Source organism: Entelurus aequoreus, linkage group LG13 (genome assembly GCF_033978785.1).
Source record: "Entelurus aequoreus isolate RoL-2023_Sb linkage group LG13, RoL_Eaeq_v1.1, whole genome shotgun sequence".
Classification (NCBI taxonomy): Eukaryota; Metazoa; Chordata; class Actinopteri; order Syngnathiformes; family Syngnathidae; genus Entelurus; species Entelurus aequoreus.
Genome location: NC_084743.1, coordinates 58,662,903 through 58,680,673, shown reverse-complemented (window position 1 = coordinate 58,680,673; position 17,771 = coordinate 58,662,903). Strand labels below are relative to the sequence as shown.

At 36.4% G+C, this 17,771-nt stretch overlaps 1 protein-coding gene across 3 annotated transcripts in view; it reads left to right on the top strand.

The window, feature by feature from the left end:
- The window catches only part of zgc:172282 (leucine-rich repeat and fibronectin type III domain-containing protein 1-like protein), a 532,113-nt gene that overhangs the window by 445,010 nt on the left and 69,332 nt on the right, over positions 1-17,771 (top strand). For all 3 annotated transcript variants that reach the window (XM_062068089.1, XM_062068091.1, XM_062068090.1), the window contains exon 9: positions 2,600-3,222. In XM_062068089.1, coding sequence (XP_061924073.1) covers positions 2,600-3,222 — 623 coding nt within the window. The remainder of the gene's footprint in view (positions 1-2,599; positions 3,223-17,771) is intronic.

Sequence of the window (17,771 nt, the reverse complement as noted above, 5' to 3'; positions counted from 1 at the left end):
AGTAGCATTTTAAAAGGGCCCCACTCATAAAAGTGTTTAAAAAAAAGATAACATATTTCCAAGTGCAATATTTCACATGAAGTAGTTGGAGCCTTTAACAAGTGGCCAATAATTCATACCAACATTAAATTAATTTAAATATTATTTTTTTTACAGTTTATTTTATTATAGTCAAGTCTGCAGCATTTTCCCAGTACACCTGTTTGCTCTTGTATTTAATTTTTATGTTTTTTTAGTACCATTTTAAAAAGGCCTGTGGAGAATGCATATATGTTTAAGAGTTATTTCTTTGTTCATAGTCATGTTTAAAGCAGCTAGTATTTTTTTAATTTGTACTCTATCTATGCTTGTATCTTGTGTCCGCAGATGTCTGTGTAGTGTCTTGAGGGATTTGAATGTGGGAATTGGAGTACTCCCTTTTTATCTTATCTGTATTACAACAATGAGGTGGTATTCCTTCCTGGACAGGGTAGGGGCTGTTTTTGTATTCAATAAGTTGTCTCTTCCCGTTTAAATGTTAGACCATTTTGAGATGTCGATATGAAAGGACAATTGGACTGGTCTCCTAAAGCTTTAGTAAAACTTGATAATATTCCTATTCTGTCTTGATGGTCCTTCTTTCTCAGCATATATGTCATCTAAAGAACTTGGGATTGACCAGTGACTAATTCCCTGGGAGGGAAGACTGGTCAGACGCAACAGGCCCCACTAGTAAAAGTGATTTAAAAAAAAAGATAATACATTAATATATATTATTTTTACTTTCAACACTTGAATCCCTAGATCAACTTCAGATCCATCTGTTTTCATAACTCTTTGTTTTCTTATGTTTTATGCCCTTTTTGTCCCAGAAAATATTGTTTTATTTATATGGCAATATGTAATATTTCCCCCAAAAAAATATTTCAAAGTGGAATATCACTTGTTTGCTCTTTTCTTTCTTTTTTCTTTATATTTTTTTGATAGTAGCACTTTGGACCCCCCTGGCTAAAAGGGTCAAACAGACACACATTTGCAGCTGCAAACTGACGTCCAGCTGTACTCAACACTATAAATGTAAAGCACGGCGCTTTCAATCATATCAGTGATTTTGTTCGGGAGCTACTGAGCAGAGAAAGATGATTACAGACGAGTTCCAGCGAGCTCTTTTGTTCTGCGTACGGCATAATGACGCTCCCGTGTTGCTTACTGGTGCCTGCTCGGGAAGGGGACCTTTAATATATGCATTAGACGCTGAAGGCGGTGACAAAACAATCTGATGACCTGAGATGATAACAATGACTCACATATTCATTAGAGAATGTCCTTGCTGCAAATGTGCAGAACGCAAGAAAACAATCCAAGGAACAGTTCTATTCCAGGAAGCCATTTACAACTCATATTGCGTTTATGGCAGTAAGCCAATTGGATAAACGGGGGTGGGTACCGTTCACATCTAAACAGATATGACACCGATTGTTGTTGTGTGTGTTGATAAATATTAAATGTTTTTGATAATAAAATAAAACATTTTTTAAACATTTAAAAACGAACCGATTATGACAACTACTGTCCGGTTGTGTAGTTTATGGTGTGTTTTTTTTTTTTTGTTGCGCCCTAAAAAGTGTTACTTCTGTAAGTACAGTCATTGTTAATCGACAGCTGTTTGATTGTAACGTGCATTTTAGTTGTTTGTAGTTTTTCGTATATATATATATATATATATATATATATATATATATATATATATATATATATATATATATATATATATATATATATATATATATATATATATATACATATATATATATATATATATATATATATATATATATATATATATATATATATATATATATATATATATATATATATATATATATACATATTTATTGTTTATTATATTTTTTTTGTTTATATATATTTATATATATATATACAAAAATATATATGCAGTATATATATATATATATATATATACATATACCGTGTATAAATACACATGTATATACATACATGTACATATGCATATACATATACATACATGCATGTATATATACATTTATATATATATATATATATATATATATATATATATATATATATATATATATATATATATATATATATATATATACAGTGGGGCAAAAAAGTATTTGGTCAGCCACCCATTGACAATCAATGGGTGGCTGACTAAATACTTTTTTGCCCCACTGTATATATATATATATATATATATATATATATATATATATATATATATATATATATATATATATATATATATATATATATGAATAAGCTCCTCCCATATATTTATATATGGGAGGAGCTGGACAAAGTGGCTGGGGAAAGGAAATCTGAGCTTCTCTGTTTAGGCTGCTGCCCCCGCGACCTGACTTTTTTTCTTTTTAATGGCTTTTTAAAAAGAATTGACTTAGACCCCAAAAGGGACAAGCGGTAGAAAATGGATGGATGGATGGATGGATGACTTAGAATCAGAAAAAAAATAAAAATAAAAATCATGATTTGGCTGTGAATGGATTATTTTGTGCACCGGATGATGAAATCTGCCTTCTGACCTAAAAAATGTGATGTTGTGTCTCTGCTCTCCCAGGATGATCCCCTCCAGCACCAACGACTTCCTCGTCCGCGACCTCGCCGCCGGCAGAAGCTACGACCTCTGCGTGCTCGCCGTGTTCGACGACGTGGTCACCTCCCTGACCGCCACGCGTCCCCTGGGCTGCCTGTCCTTCACCACCGACACGGACTTCACGCAGTGCCAGGCGCTGCACAGCCACTTCCTGGGCGGGACCATGATCATCATCATCGGCGGCATCATCGTGGCGTCCGTCCTGGTCTTCATCATCATCCTGATGATCCGGTACAAGGTGTACAGCCACCAAGGGACGGCCCACGGCAAGGCCGCCATTTCCCCCACCGTGCCCAGGCAGCAGAGCAACGGGCAGAACCAGGCGCTGACGAGATCCGCTTCCAAAATGGACGAGGACGCGGTGGGACCGTCGAGGGCCGTGTCGCCTAGCAACACCCTGAGAGACACGGTGGCATTGGTTGTGGAGGAGGCGAGTGGGCGGAACGCCGCCACACGGACCGACTCCTCGGCCAATGAGGAGTTGCTGTCGCCCGGCAAGGCCCGCTACGGCTCCAGGGTCGCCATCGAGATGAAGAGCAGACGGCCATCTGTCGCCAAAGAGCCCGCCTCCCCCAAGGAACTGGCAGGTAGAGCGCCGACGCACCGGGGCGGGAGATAAAACAAATGGGGAGTTTCACAATAAGAGATGGATGGGAAGAAAATGGTTTTGAATAAGAAGAATTCCATCCTTGTGTCCTCAAAGTACGACTTCATAATGTCCCAAACGATACGGTGTGGGGCCGATACCTATATTAACTCGATACAATGCCAGCACGATACCACACACATTTTTATTTTTGTAGAGTTGAATGTCGAAACCCTTTTTTTTTTTTTTTTTAATTAATCTGTCCAACAAAATAATACACAATAATACAGCGTTAGCAAATATGCATGAAAACACTCCTACAGACATTACACATGGGACGATTTAGTGAGTATGAATTGTTTGATTTTCTTCGATTTTTCGGCGGAAACAAGTGTTGACGCTCCTGCTATAAGCTAATGCTGGAGAGTTAGACCGGATGTTTTGGTCGGATCTTGCTGATATCACACCGACTTTCGCTATAAATTGTGTTATAATGTACTCAATAACGCCACAGTAACGTTTTGGTGAATTTACTGAGGAATTTGTGAACGTGAAACAGTACAAAAAGAATGTAAGTTAATAATACTAACACAGACACTGGTAAACTTGTTAACATATTAGCTAATGCTAACAACGCTATTCAATACATGACGATAGCACGCGCAAATATGCATGAAAACACTCCTACAGACATCACACATGGGACGGTTTAGTGAGTAAGAATTGTTTGATTTTCTTCGATTTTTCGGCGGAAACAAGTGTTGACGCCCGGAGTAAGACCGGATGTTTTGGTCGGATCTTGCTGGGTTCACTCTGACATTAACTATAATTTTTGTTATAATGTACTCAATAACTCCACAGTAGCGTTTTGGTGAATTTACTGAGGAATTTGTGAAACTAAACAATACGAAAAGAATGCCATTGTAAGTTAATAATACTAACACAGACACTGGTAAACGTGTTAGCATATAAGCTAATGCTAACAACGCTATTCAATACATGACGATAGCACGCGCAAATATGCAAGAAAACACTCCTACAGACATCACACATGGGACGGTTTAGTGAGTAAGAATTGTTTGATTTTCTTCGATTTTTCGGCGGAAACAAGTGTTGACGCCCCTGCTATAAGCTAATGCTAGGTTGGATCTTGCTGGTTTCACTCCGACATTCGTTATAATTTTAGTTATGTTGTACTCAATAACTCCACAGTAACGTTTTGGTTAATTTACTGAGGAATTTGTGAAACTAAACAATACGAAAAGAATGTAAGTTAATAATACTAACACAGACACTGGTAAACGTGTTAGCATATTAGCTAATGCTAACAACGCTATTCAATACATTATGATAGCACGCGCAAATATGCATGAAAACACTCCTACAGACGTCACACATGGGACGGTTTAGTGAGTAAGAATTGTTTGATTTTCTTCGATTTTTCGGCGGAAACAAGTGTTGACGCCCCTGCTATAAGCTAATGCTAGGTCGGATCTTGCTGGTTTCACTCTGACATTCGTTATGATTTTAGTTATAATGTACTCATTAACTCCACAGTAACGTTTTGGTGAATTTACTGAGGAATTTGTGAAACTAAACAATACGAAAAGAATGTAAGTTAATAATACTAACACAGACACTGGTAAACGTGTTAGCATATTAGCTAATTCTAACAACGCTATTCAATACATGACGTTAGCATGCGCAATTATGTATGGAAACACTCCTACAGACATCACACATGGGACGGTTTAGTGAGTAAGAATTGTTTGATTTTCTTCGATTTTTCGGCGCAAACAAGTGTTGACGCCCCTGCTATAAGCTAATGCTAGAGAGTTAGACCGTATGCTTTGGTATGATCTTGCTGGGTTCACTCCGACATTCGTTATAATTTTTGTTATAATGTACTCAATAACTCCACAGTAACGTTTTGGTTAATTTACTGAGGAATTTGTGAAACTAAACAATACGAAAAGAATGTAAGTTAATAATACTAACACAGACACTGGTAAACGTGTTAGCATATTAGCTAATGCTAACAACGCTATTCAATACATGACGATAGCACGCGCAAATATGCGTGAAAACACTCCTACAGACGTCACACATGGGACGGTTTAGTGAGTAAGAATTGTTTGATTTTTCTTCGATTTTTCGGCGGAAACAAGTGTTGACACACCTGCTATAAGCTAATGCTAGGTCGGATCTTGCTGGTTTCACTCCGACATTCGCTATAATTTTAGTTACATTGTACTCAATAACTCCACAGTAGTGTTTTGGTGAATTTACTGAGGAATTTGTGAAACTAAACAATACAAAAAGAATGTAAGTTAATAATACTAACACAGACACTGGTAAACGTGTTAGCATATTAGCTAATGCTAACAACGCTATTCAATACATGACGATAGCACGCGCAAATATGCATGAAAACACTCCTACAGACATCACACATGGGACGGTTTAGTGAGTAAGAATTGTTTGATTTTCTTCGATTTTTCGGCGGAAACAAGTGTTGACGCCTCTGCTATAAGCTAATGCTAGGTCGGATCTTGCTGGTTTCACTCCGACATTCGTTATAATTTTAGTTATAATGTACTCAATAACTCCACAGTAACGTTTTGGTGAATTTACTGAGGAATTTGTGAAACTAAACAATACGAAAAGAATGTAAGTTAATAATACTAACACAGACACTGGTAAACGTGTTAGCATATTAGCTAATGCTAACAACGCTATTCAATACATGACGATAGCACGCGCAAATATGCGTGAAAACACTCCTACAGACATCACACATGGGACGGTTTAGTGAGTAAGAATTGTTTGATTTTCTTCGATTTTTCGGCGGAAACAAGTGTTGACGCCCCTGCTATAAGCTAATGCTAGGTTGGATCTTGCTGGTTTCACTCCGACATTCGTTATAATTTTAGTTATGTTGTACTCAATAACTCCACAGTAACGTTTTGGTTAATTTACTGAGGAATTTGTGAAACTAAACAATACGAAAAGAATGTAAGTTAATAATACTAACACAGACACTGGTAAACGTGTTAGCATATTAGCTAATGCTAACAACGCTATTCAATACATGACGATAGCACGCGCAAATATGCGTGAAAACACTCCTACAGACGTCACACATGGGACGGTTTAGTGAGTAAGAATTGTTTGATTTTTTTCGATTTTTCGGCGGAAACAAGTGTTGACGCCCGGAGTAAGACCGGATGCTTTGGTCGGATCTTGCTGGTTTCACTCCGACATTCGTTATAATTTTTGTTATAATGTACTCAATAACTCCACAGTAACGTTTTGGTGAATTTACAGAGGAATTTGTGAAACTAAACAATACGAAAAGAATGCCATTGTAAGTTAATAATACTAACACAGACACTGGTAAACGTGTTAGCATATAAGCTAATGCTAAAAACGCTATTCAATACATGACGATAGCACGTACAAATATACATGAAAATACTCATACAGACATCACACATGGGACGGTTTAGTGAGTAAGAATTGGTTGATTTTCTTAGATTTTTCGGCAGAAACAAGTGTTGACACCCCTGCTATAAGCTAATGCTAGGTTGGATCTTGCTGGTTTCACTCTGACATTCATTATAATTTTAGTTTTATTGTACTCAATAACTCCACAGTAACGTTTTGGTGAATTTACTGAGGAATTTGTGAAACTAAACAATACGAAAAGAATGTAAGTTAATAATACTAACACAGACACTGGTAATTGTGTTAGCATATTAGCTAATGCTAACAACGCTATTCAATACATTATGATAGCACGCGCAAATATGCATGAAAACACTCCTACAGACGTCATACATGGGACGATTCAGTGAGTAAGAATTTGATTTTCTTTGATTTTTCGGCGGAAACAAGTGTTGACGCCCCTGCTATAAGCTAATGCTAGGTTGGATTTTGCTGGTTTCACCCCGACATTAGCTATAATTGTTGTTATAATGTACTCAATAACTTCACAGTAGCGTTTTGGTGAATTTACTGAGGAATTTGTAAAACTAAACAACACGAAAAGAATGTCATTGTAAGTTAATAACATTAACACAGACACAGGTAAATGTGTTAGCATATAAGCTAATGCTAACAACGCTGTTCAATACATGACAATAGCACGCACAAATGTGCACAAAAAACACTCCTACAGACATCACACATGGGGCGATTTAGTGAGTAAGAATTTGATATTCTTAGATTTTTACGGCAGAAACAAGTGTTGACGCCCCTGCTATACGCTAATGCTAGGTCGGATCTTGCTGGTTTCACTGCGACATTCTCTACGCCAAAAAGCGGCACTCGAGTTTTTGCCCACAACCTAAAGCATTATAATTCATGGGAAAAACTGGGAAATCGGACCCTCGTATTCCAAAGTACCGCAGTAAACGCCATTTTCAGCAAATCAGTCAATGGAGGCAAGTGCTATTCTAAGGCTGATAAAACGCTGTGTTGAGTGCTTCACGCTCACGCATTAAAAGGCCACTTAAACCGCTAGTGGTGCCGCAATTATGGAAATCCACAAAAGCAGAATTTACCCTGGGAAAAAAAGCCGCCAAAAACCCACTCCAGTGCATTTTCCCCGTGTAACTGCAATCCACTCAGGAAAACCCACCACCGATGACACGGTCTCCACAGCTGAAGATGAATAACTTTATCAAGCGGATGTCTTTCAGTCGGCCTCTCTGAGCGAGTTGAAACGAGGTGTCGCCACGATAACAAGGGAGGAGATTAGCCGAGTCATCGAGTTCAGGGAAAGTTGTCCCCTTCCTGGAACCCTGCTGGGTGGAAGTGACACTTCCAACACTCCGCTGGCCTTTCTTCGCACGTCTGAGCTTTAATTTGAGGAAGATTTGCTCCGTTTTTAATAGATGAAATTGGACGGCTAATTTAAAAAGGTAGTTTTTCCAATTGTTCTAAGCACCTTTGAGGTCCTCTGCAGATGTAACTCAGCGAGTGTCTTCGGCAAATTGGCTTTGAGACGTTCATTATACCGTATATAAGCCACACCCGCTAAATTCTAGAAGAAAAACATATTTTTTCCATTATAGAGGTTGCCCTCTAGAGGGTTCCTCGGACCACCACACACTGCCACGAGAGCCCGGATTTCAGGGTACAACACTGTTTTATTTTCATAAATATTGCCCGGCTTTTGCTTTCCCAGCAAAATGTATTTTTTCTTAGTCGGTGTTTCTCTCTCTCTCTCTGGCTCCCACTCCAACTCCCAACGACTTGTCTCGTGCCGGCTGCTGCTAATAAAGGCGACAGGTGGTTAGAAAACAAGGCCCAGCCGGGCAATCTACTCACCTGTCGCTGTCTTCGAGGCCGGTCCTTGCACACCCCTGTTCCGCGGCGGGCCCGCTGGCCACGCCCCCCTCCACATCCATATTATAAACCGCACCCGACTATAAGCCGCAGATATATACGTTGTGAAATGAGTTATTTGCACAGAAATCTTTAGTAAATGTTTATTTACATACCTTAATTTTTTTCCAAACTGTGTCTGTAATCAGCTATATGTTTTTCTTTCAAAATGTAGTGGGTGCGGCTTGTATACGCTCTCTAGTCGGAAAAAATACGGTATATGGCAGGGGTCACCAACCTTTTCGAACCAAAGACCCCTGGTTTCAGCCAGAAACCAAATCAAAATCTACCCCTGCATCAAATATGTTATGTATATATATATATATATATATATATATATATATATATATATATATATATATATATATATATATATATATATATATATATATATATATATATATATATATATATATATATATATATATATATATATATATATATATATATATATATATATATATATATATATATATATATATATATATATATATATATATATATATATATATATATATATATATATATATATATATATATATATATATATATATATATATATATATATATATATATATATATGTATATATATATATATATATATATATATATATATGTATACATATACATATATATATATATATATATATATATATATATATATATATATATATATATATATGTACACACATATATATATATATATATATATATATATATATATATATATATATATATATATATATATATATATATATATATATATATATATACTGTACAGGCCAAAAGTTTGGACACACCTTCTCATTTCAATGTGTTTTCTTTATTTTCATGACTATTTACATAGTAGATTGTCACTGAAAGCATCAAAACTATGACACCTGTGGAGTGGAAACCATTTCAGGTGACTACCACTTTAAGCTCATCGAGAGAATGCCAAGAGTGTCGTTGAGGAGGGTGGGAGGTCAAAAGCGTCCATCTTTGAGGTGTCCTCAGGGATGTTTTCAGAACAGCCTGCTCCTGTTGTTGCAGCGTCAAGGCCATTCGAGGGAGTCAAATCGTAGATTAGGATTTTTTATTTTTCCGCGAGCAGACATTACAATGGCTTGTCTGTTCTATTCGTCCATGCTGGTCCTTATATCCAATTTTTCCCTTAGAAGCTTTTCCATGATGTGATCCATCTTGCGATTCAGTTCAGAAATCGCCCCAGTCTGTGATGCCACAGCCCGGCCCAAACCTTCCATTGCGACGAACAGCCTTTGGGCCCCTTGAGTGGCTGCCATCGTCTTACGAATTTGACGATACACCAGAGCAATGCCCAGCCCAGTCAGCAGGTGCCTCTAGACATTTAAGCGTTGAAAAAAAGGTGTTTGTGAAATCCCCTGATTGTTTTTTTGCTTGTTAAATTAACCACAACATTAGCACCGCATAAAACATTATGTCACTACTGGTCCCACATTTCATAGAAAAATATACAAAAAAACAAATTAATGTTTAAATAACTTTTTTTGCAAATGAATATCAGCTCCAAATATCGGCTATTGGCCTCTTAGACTACTAATAGTCGGTATCGGCCGTGAGGGAAAACGTATCGGTCAATCTCTACTAAAAAACACGTGTTAAATTGATTGCACGAACTCTGAACACGGAGCGGCAGACAAACAAAACAAGTTTTTCTTTTTTTTTTTCATACGTCACTCAGCACAAGGAACGGGACAGCAGGTCGCTTTGGCACTTCTAGGGCGAGCCGTGCTGAGTAACAACGCTGAAGTTGGCGTTCCGATCCCGCCGGCTGCTCCATTGCAGCGACGGGAAACATTGATCTGATCAGAGACGCTGTGTGAGTCAGAGCGCCTGAAGATCACAGCGAGTGACAGAAACAAAGAAGGGGCGGCCGTTAAAAGGCCCGCGCTTGTCAGAAATGCGAGCCAACAAGAGAGAATGGGCACAATTTGCGTGATGCTTTTTCCCTTGTGTTTGTTTAAGGAGACATGTCAGAAAAAAACAACACTTTTGTCTCACAATAGTAAAGCAGAATGCCAATTCTCCTCTTAATCCGTTGATTTTCAAGGCAAAAACTGATTTTCAAGGTAAAAAATTATTTTCAAGGTAAAAAATTATTTTCAAGGTAAAAACTAAATGTTAAAGTAAAACTGATTTTCAAGGTAAAAGTTGATTTTCAAGGCAAAAAACTCATTTTCAAGGTAAAAAATAATTTTCAAGGCAAAAACTGATTTTGAAGGTAATTTTTTTTTTTTTTTTTTTTTTCCGTCCTGCCCAGCTTCTCAGGCAAAGCATATAGTAGATGTAGATGCCCATATCGGCTGTTCAGATTTACTTTACCTTTTCAAGGTAAAAGTTGATTTTCAAGGCAAAAACTGATTTCCAAGGTAAAAACTCATTTTCAAGGTAAAAGATAAATTTCAACGCAAAAATTATTTTCAAGGTAAAAGTTGATTTTCAAGGCAAAAACTGATTTTCATGGTAAAAAATGATTTTCAAGGTAAAACATGATTTTCAAGGTAAAAACTACATTTCAAGGTAAAAACTGATTTTCAAGGTAAAAAATAATTTTCAAGGTAAAACATTATTTCAAGGTAAAAGTTGATTTTCAAGGCAAAAACTGATTTTCAAAGTAAAAACTGATTTTCAAGGTAAAAACTGATTTTCAAGGTAAAAGTTGATTTTCAAGGTAAAAACTGATTTTCAAGGTAAAAACTGATTTTCAAGGTAAAACATTATTTTCAAGGTAAAACATTATTTTCAAGGTAAAAACTAAATTTCAAGGTAAAAAATGATTTTCAAGGTAAAAAATAATTTTCAAGATAAAAGTTGATTTTCAAGGTAAAAGTTGATTTTCAAGGTAAAAAATTATTTTCAAAGTAAAAAATTATTTTCAAGGCAAAAAATTATTTTCTAGGTAAAAACTAAATTTTAAAGTAAAACTGATTTTAAAGGTAAAAGTTCATTTTCAAGGCAAAAACTGATTTTCAAGGTAAAAACTTATTTTCAAGGTAAAAAATAATTTTCAAGGCAAAAACTGATTTTCAAGGTAAAAAGTTATTTTCAAGTTAAAAAATTATTTTCAAGGTAAAAAAATATTTTTAAGGTAAAAACTCAATTTTAAAGTAAAACTGATTTTCAAGGTAAACATTGATTTTCAAGGCAAAAACTCATTTTCAAGGTAAAAACTCATTTTCAAGGTAAAAAATAATTTTCAAGGCAAAAACTGATTTTCAAGGTAAAAAATTATTTTCAAGTTAAAAAATTATTTTCAAGGTAAAAAATTATTTTCAAGGTAAAAAATAAATTTTAAAGTAAAACTAATTTTCAAGGTAAAAGTTGATTTTCAAGGCAAAAACTGATTTTCAAGGTAAAAACTCATTTTCAAGGTAAAACATAATTTCCAACGCAAAAATGATTTTAAAGGTAAAAGTTGATTTTCAAGGCAAAAACTGATTTTCATGGTAAAAATTTATTTTCAAGGTAAAACATGATTTTCAAGGTAAAAACTACATTTCAAGGTAAAAACGCCCCGCCACACGACAGAGGCGGTGACTTTTGCTCCTGCAGGCAGCGCTGGCTACATCTCCCTCCACAAAGTATAACCCATTTACCATTTAACTTCTCGGTTCACGTCCACAACCTTCTACTATCCAGGCTAGAGACATGATTTATCATTTAGAATTAACTTTTACCAACACAGAGGCAATGCAGCAGCTCAATATGTCAATATAGCTGCATAAGCTAGTTTGCTCTCTAACTATATATAAATAATAACTATAAATAGTTATTTTGTGTTTATAATAACATTATTTGGTTAACATGCAGGTCACGAGATGTAAAATCATGCAGAGACAGAGTTCAATTTAGCTCGAGGAGACACGTGTTTTGGGCTTTATTCTAGTTACTGATCCAAACTACGTTCTAAAAGTCCTACCCGCGTGTCTCATCTATTTATTAGGAAGGTCCCTATTACATCACTGTCGCTGAGGGAAGGGGGTAATCTCGACAACTAACAACGTTTAGACACAATATTTGATTATACAAAAATGCAAATGTGTTGACTCTGGTGCTATCGTCCAGTCCCTGCTTTGTCTGCGTCCCGGTACCCGATGTTGGACCTTGGCAGTCAGCAGGCCGAGTCTGGACACAACACTGATAAAGAGGCTGGCAATCTTTTGGATTGCCAGCTTGCACAAATACAAAAATACCACTTCAGCACAATTGACAATACTTTATAGCAACGGCACTTAAGCATAAAGTTATGATGATAATGTATACATAATTATTCTAACATTTCCCTCCTGTTTATCACATAACTTCCCCAGAATCTTCTTATCCCCAATAACTTCTTCTTGCGATTTTCAGTTAATAGTTCATTTATTTAGGGCCAAGTTATGTTTACACTCAGATTTCAACATCATCATATTTTTATATTTTTTCTATATATATAGTGACGGATGCATATATCCACATTTATCCATAATTAAGAGTTACTTCTTTTATATGACTATAGTCATATTTTAAATAGCTAATGTTCCATCTTGTACTCTTTTCCTTTTTCTGATCGTCTCATGACAAAGTGCTTGCACAGTGGACGGCCTTGAAGTAGGAGGCAGAGAAGAGGAGTCCTCCCTGCTTCCCTTCTCGGGCCGACTTGAGATAACTGACACAATGGGCATCTGTGCGGGCGTGAGGGCGGGGGGAGAGATTGAGGAACAGAATGTTTTCGTGATGGTTTTCAGACCGATCTGGACCGGGCTAAGGAACGCTTGGGTGCTGGGTTGGTCTCAGGTTTGTCCTCTAAGCTTTGAGAATAAACCACAAAATACCAACTACTGCCTGTTGATTGAATATAAACATCAGTTTATTGCCATAAAAAGAATCTGGGAGAGACTAGCAATTTGAATTCCCCATTGGAGGAATGCTGGTCGACGCAACAATAGTCACCAGGGTCTTAAAACAGATTAGGAACACCGTCCAGGTAGGTATCCTCGTCATCAAATTCCTCTTTCTTGTCATCCGCCAGAAGGTGCATCTGAACAGTTCTATCATCTGCTGGGCTAATCGCTGTGGTGATCAGACAGGGAATACATCAACATCCACACAACGTCAGTACTGTCAGAGTGTTGTCGGTGGTTTTTAGGGGGCGGAATAGATGAGCTGCCATTGACTATTGTTAGCTGACTTTTGCTAATTTTTATTTAAAATTTAGAATGCATGAAAATGAGAGCGATAGACAAAAATCAGTACGTTTTGTTTTTTTTCACATGAAGTACCAGCCAACTAAATGGGGAATGAATAAAACAAACACAGAAGAAGGAAAGCAATTCCCAACTGGGGACGGCTGAACAGCGTGGTAATCCCTGGTGTGTAGGAGGTTAAAAGTCCCCCCCGGGAAGTCCAAGTCATGTTATAAGCGGAGTGGAAATCACACAAAAAAAAATTTAAAAAAATGTGGGGTCGTCCGCCAAAAGCCTGCAGTTGTGTGAATGTGTGGGAGATGGAAGCGCCTTAAGCGAGGGCAGCAGTGCTGGTTCCTTCAAGGTCAGCCGAGACGGGATAATAGTTCATTTGAACAAGAGGACGTGTGTAATCCTCGTGACCTTGACCTTTTGTGACCTCCTGCCTGGCCACATTCTTGCACTGCCACTAAATGCTCTTGTTCGCTCCACTGCTGTCGCTTATTGTTGGTTTCCGGATTATTGTGTGAATGCTCCAAAGCATTCACACAATATGCTTTTCTGATCCAAAATGCATTTATTTATTAAACTTCTTCTCGGGATTTTGGCGCGCTCTGCCGTCCACATGTTTCAAAATATTCAAAGCATTCCAACTTTAAACTGATCAGCCTATTCGGGAATTGCGGGATTTCCCTTGAAAAATTAAAAAAAATCCCAGATTTCCCAGAATTCCAGGTTTTCCGGGACATTTTTCCAATTCAAAATGAATTGGCCATTATACAAAAGTCCACCATTTCCACATTTTTCAACCTATTCAAACCATTCCACCTTCAACACATTCTACTCATCCTGAACGTTCGTTTTAAACTATCATTTTTCCAAGTAAAAAAAAAATTCCAGGAATTTCCCAGAATTCTTTTTTTTCCAAACCCTTTTTTCTGGCGACTACTCCTAGCACATTTTTCAACCCACTTCCACCGCCCAAACATTCCTCTTAATCAGGACAAAACACAAAGTTGTTTTTTAACTGGAAAAATTCCACGTTTTCCCGAAAATACCTGGAATTCTTTAGTACCATTTGTCAATTAAAAATGTTACTACTTCAACAATTCTCGACCAATTTGAAAATTTCAAACACCAACCATTTCAACTCATAAAAAACATTCAAGTCTTTTAACATTTTCCAAAAAATTTACGCTTTTCCCGAAATTCCCAAATTTCCATGAAATTCCCATTCAAATGAATGGGACATTTTTAAAAGTTTGACAATTCCCACATTTTTCATCCGATTTGAACCGTTCCAACTTCAAACTGTTCAACCTATTCGGGAATTGCAGGCTTTCCCTTGAAAAAAAAAAAAAAATCCCAGATTTCCCAGAATTTCAGGTTTTCCGGGACAGTTTTCCCATTCAAAATGATTTGGCCATTTTTCAAACTTCCTTCATTTCCACATTTTTCAACCTATTCAAACCATTCTACCTTCAACATATTCCACTCATCCTGGACATTCGTTTAAAACTATGATTTTTCCAAGTTTGAAAAAATTCCAGTAATTCACAGAATTCTCTTTTTTTCAACCCTTTTGTTCTGGGGACTACTCCTACCACATTTTTCAACCTACTTTAACCTTTCCATTGTCCAAATATTCCTCTTAATCAGGAAAAAACATACATTTTTTTTTTTAAATGAAAAATTCCCGGTTTTCCCCGAAATTCCTGGAACTCCTTAATACAAGTTCTCAATAAAAAAAAATGTTTCTACAACAGTTCTTGACCGATTTGAAAAATTCCAATATCAACCATTTCAACTCATTCACAACATTCCAGTCTTTTAACATTTTCCAAAAATGTGCCGCTTTTCCCGAAATTCCCAAATTTCCATGACATACCCATTGTCATGAATGGAACATTTTTAAAAGTTCTCCAATTCTCACATTTTTCCTTCGATTCGAACCGTTCCAACTTCAAACTGTTCAGCCTATTCGGGAATTGCGGGCTTTCCATTGACAAATTTAAAAACATTCCCAGATTTCCCAGAATTCTAGGTTTTCCAGGACAGTTTTCCCATTCAAAATGAATTGGCTATTTTTCCAACTTCCATCATTTCCACATTTTTTCAACTTATTCTAACCATTCCACCTTCAACGTATTCCACTCATCCTGGAAATTCTTTTAAAACTATGATTTTTCCAAGTTAGAAAAAATTCCAGGAATTCCCTGAATTATCTTTTTTTCAACCCCTTTGTTCTGGCGACTACTCCTACCACGTTTTTCAACCCACTTCCACCGCCCAAACATAACTCTTAATCAGGACAAAACACAAAGATGTTTTTTAACTGGAAAAATGCCACGTTTTCCCGAAAATACCTGGAATTCTTTAGTACCATTTGTCAATTAAAAATGTTACTACTTCAACAATTCTCGACCAATTTGAAAATTTCAAACACCAACCATTTCAACTCATACAAAACATTCAAGTCTTTTAACATTTTCCAAAAAATGTACGCTTTTCCCGAAATTCCCAAATTTCCATGAAATTCCCATTCAAATGAATGGGACATTTTTAAAAGTTTGACAATTCCCACATTTTTCATCCGATTTGAACCGTTCCAACTTCAAACTGTTCAACCTATTCGGGAGTTGCAGGCTTTCCCTTGAAATAAAAAATAAATCCCAGATTTCCCAGAATTTCAGGTTTTCCGGGACAGTTTTCCCATTCAAAATGATTTGGCCATTTTTCAAACTTCCTTCATTTCCACATTTTTCAACCTATTCAAACCATTCTACCTTCAACATATTCCACTCATCTTGGACATTCGTTCAAAACTATGATTTTTCCAAGTTAGAAAAAATTCCAGTAATTCACAGAATTCTCTTTTTTTCAACCCTTTTGTTCTGGGGACTACTCCTACCACATTTTTCAACCTACTTTAACCTTTCCATTGTCCACATATTCCTCTTAATCAGGACAAAACATACATTTGTTTTTTTAAATGAAAAATTCCCGGTTTTCCCCGAAATTCCTGGAACTCCTTAATACAAGTTCTCAATTAAAAAAATGTTTCTACAACAGTTCTTGACCGATTTGAAAAATTCCAATATCAACCCTTTCAACTCATTCACAACATTCAAGTCTTTTAACATTTTCCAAAAATGTGCCGCTTTTCCCGAAATTCCCAAATTTCCATGACATTCCCATTGTCATGAATGGGACATTTTTAAAAGTTCTCCAATTCTCACATTTTTCATTCGATTCAAACCGTTCCAACTTCAAACTGTTCAGCCTATTCGGGAATTGCGGGCTTTCCCTTGAAAAATTTTAAAAAATTCCCAGATTTCCCAGAATTCCAGGTTTTCCGGGACAGTTTTCCCATTCAAAATGAGTTGGCCATTTTTCAAACTTCCATCATTTCCACATTTTTCAACCTATTCTAACCATTCCACCTTCAACATATTCCACTCATCCTGGACATTCTTTTAAAACTATAATTTTTCCAAGTTACAAAAAATTCCAGGAATTCCCTGAATTATCTTTTTTTCAACCCCTTTGTTCTGGCGACTACTCCTAGCACATTTTTCAACCCACTTCCACCGCCCAAACATTCCTCTTAATCAGGACAAAACACAAAGTTGTTTTTTAACTGGAAAAATTCCACGTTTTCCCGAAAATACCTGGAATTCTTTAGTACCATTTGTCAATTAAAAATGTTACTACTTCTACAATTCTCGACCAATTTGAAAATTTCAAACACCAACCATTTCAACTCATACAAAACATTCAAGTCTTTTAACATTTTCCAAAAAATGTACGCTTTCCCCGAAATTCCCAAATTTCCATGAAATTCCCAAATATCCATGGATGGGAAATTTTGAAAAGATTTCCAATTCCCACATGTTTCATCCAATTCAAACCGTTCCAACTTCAAACTGTTCAGCCTATTCGGGAATCGCGGGCTTTCCCTTGAAAAATTCTA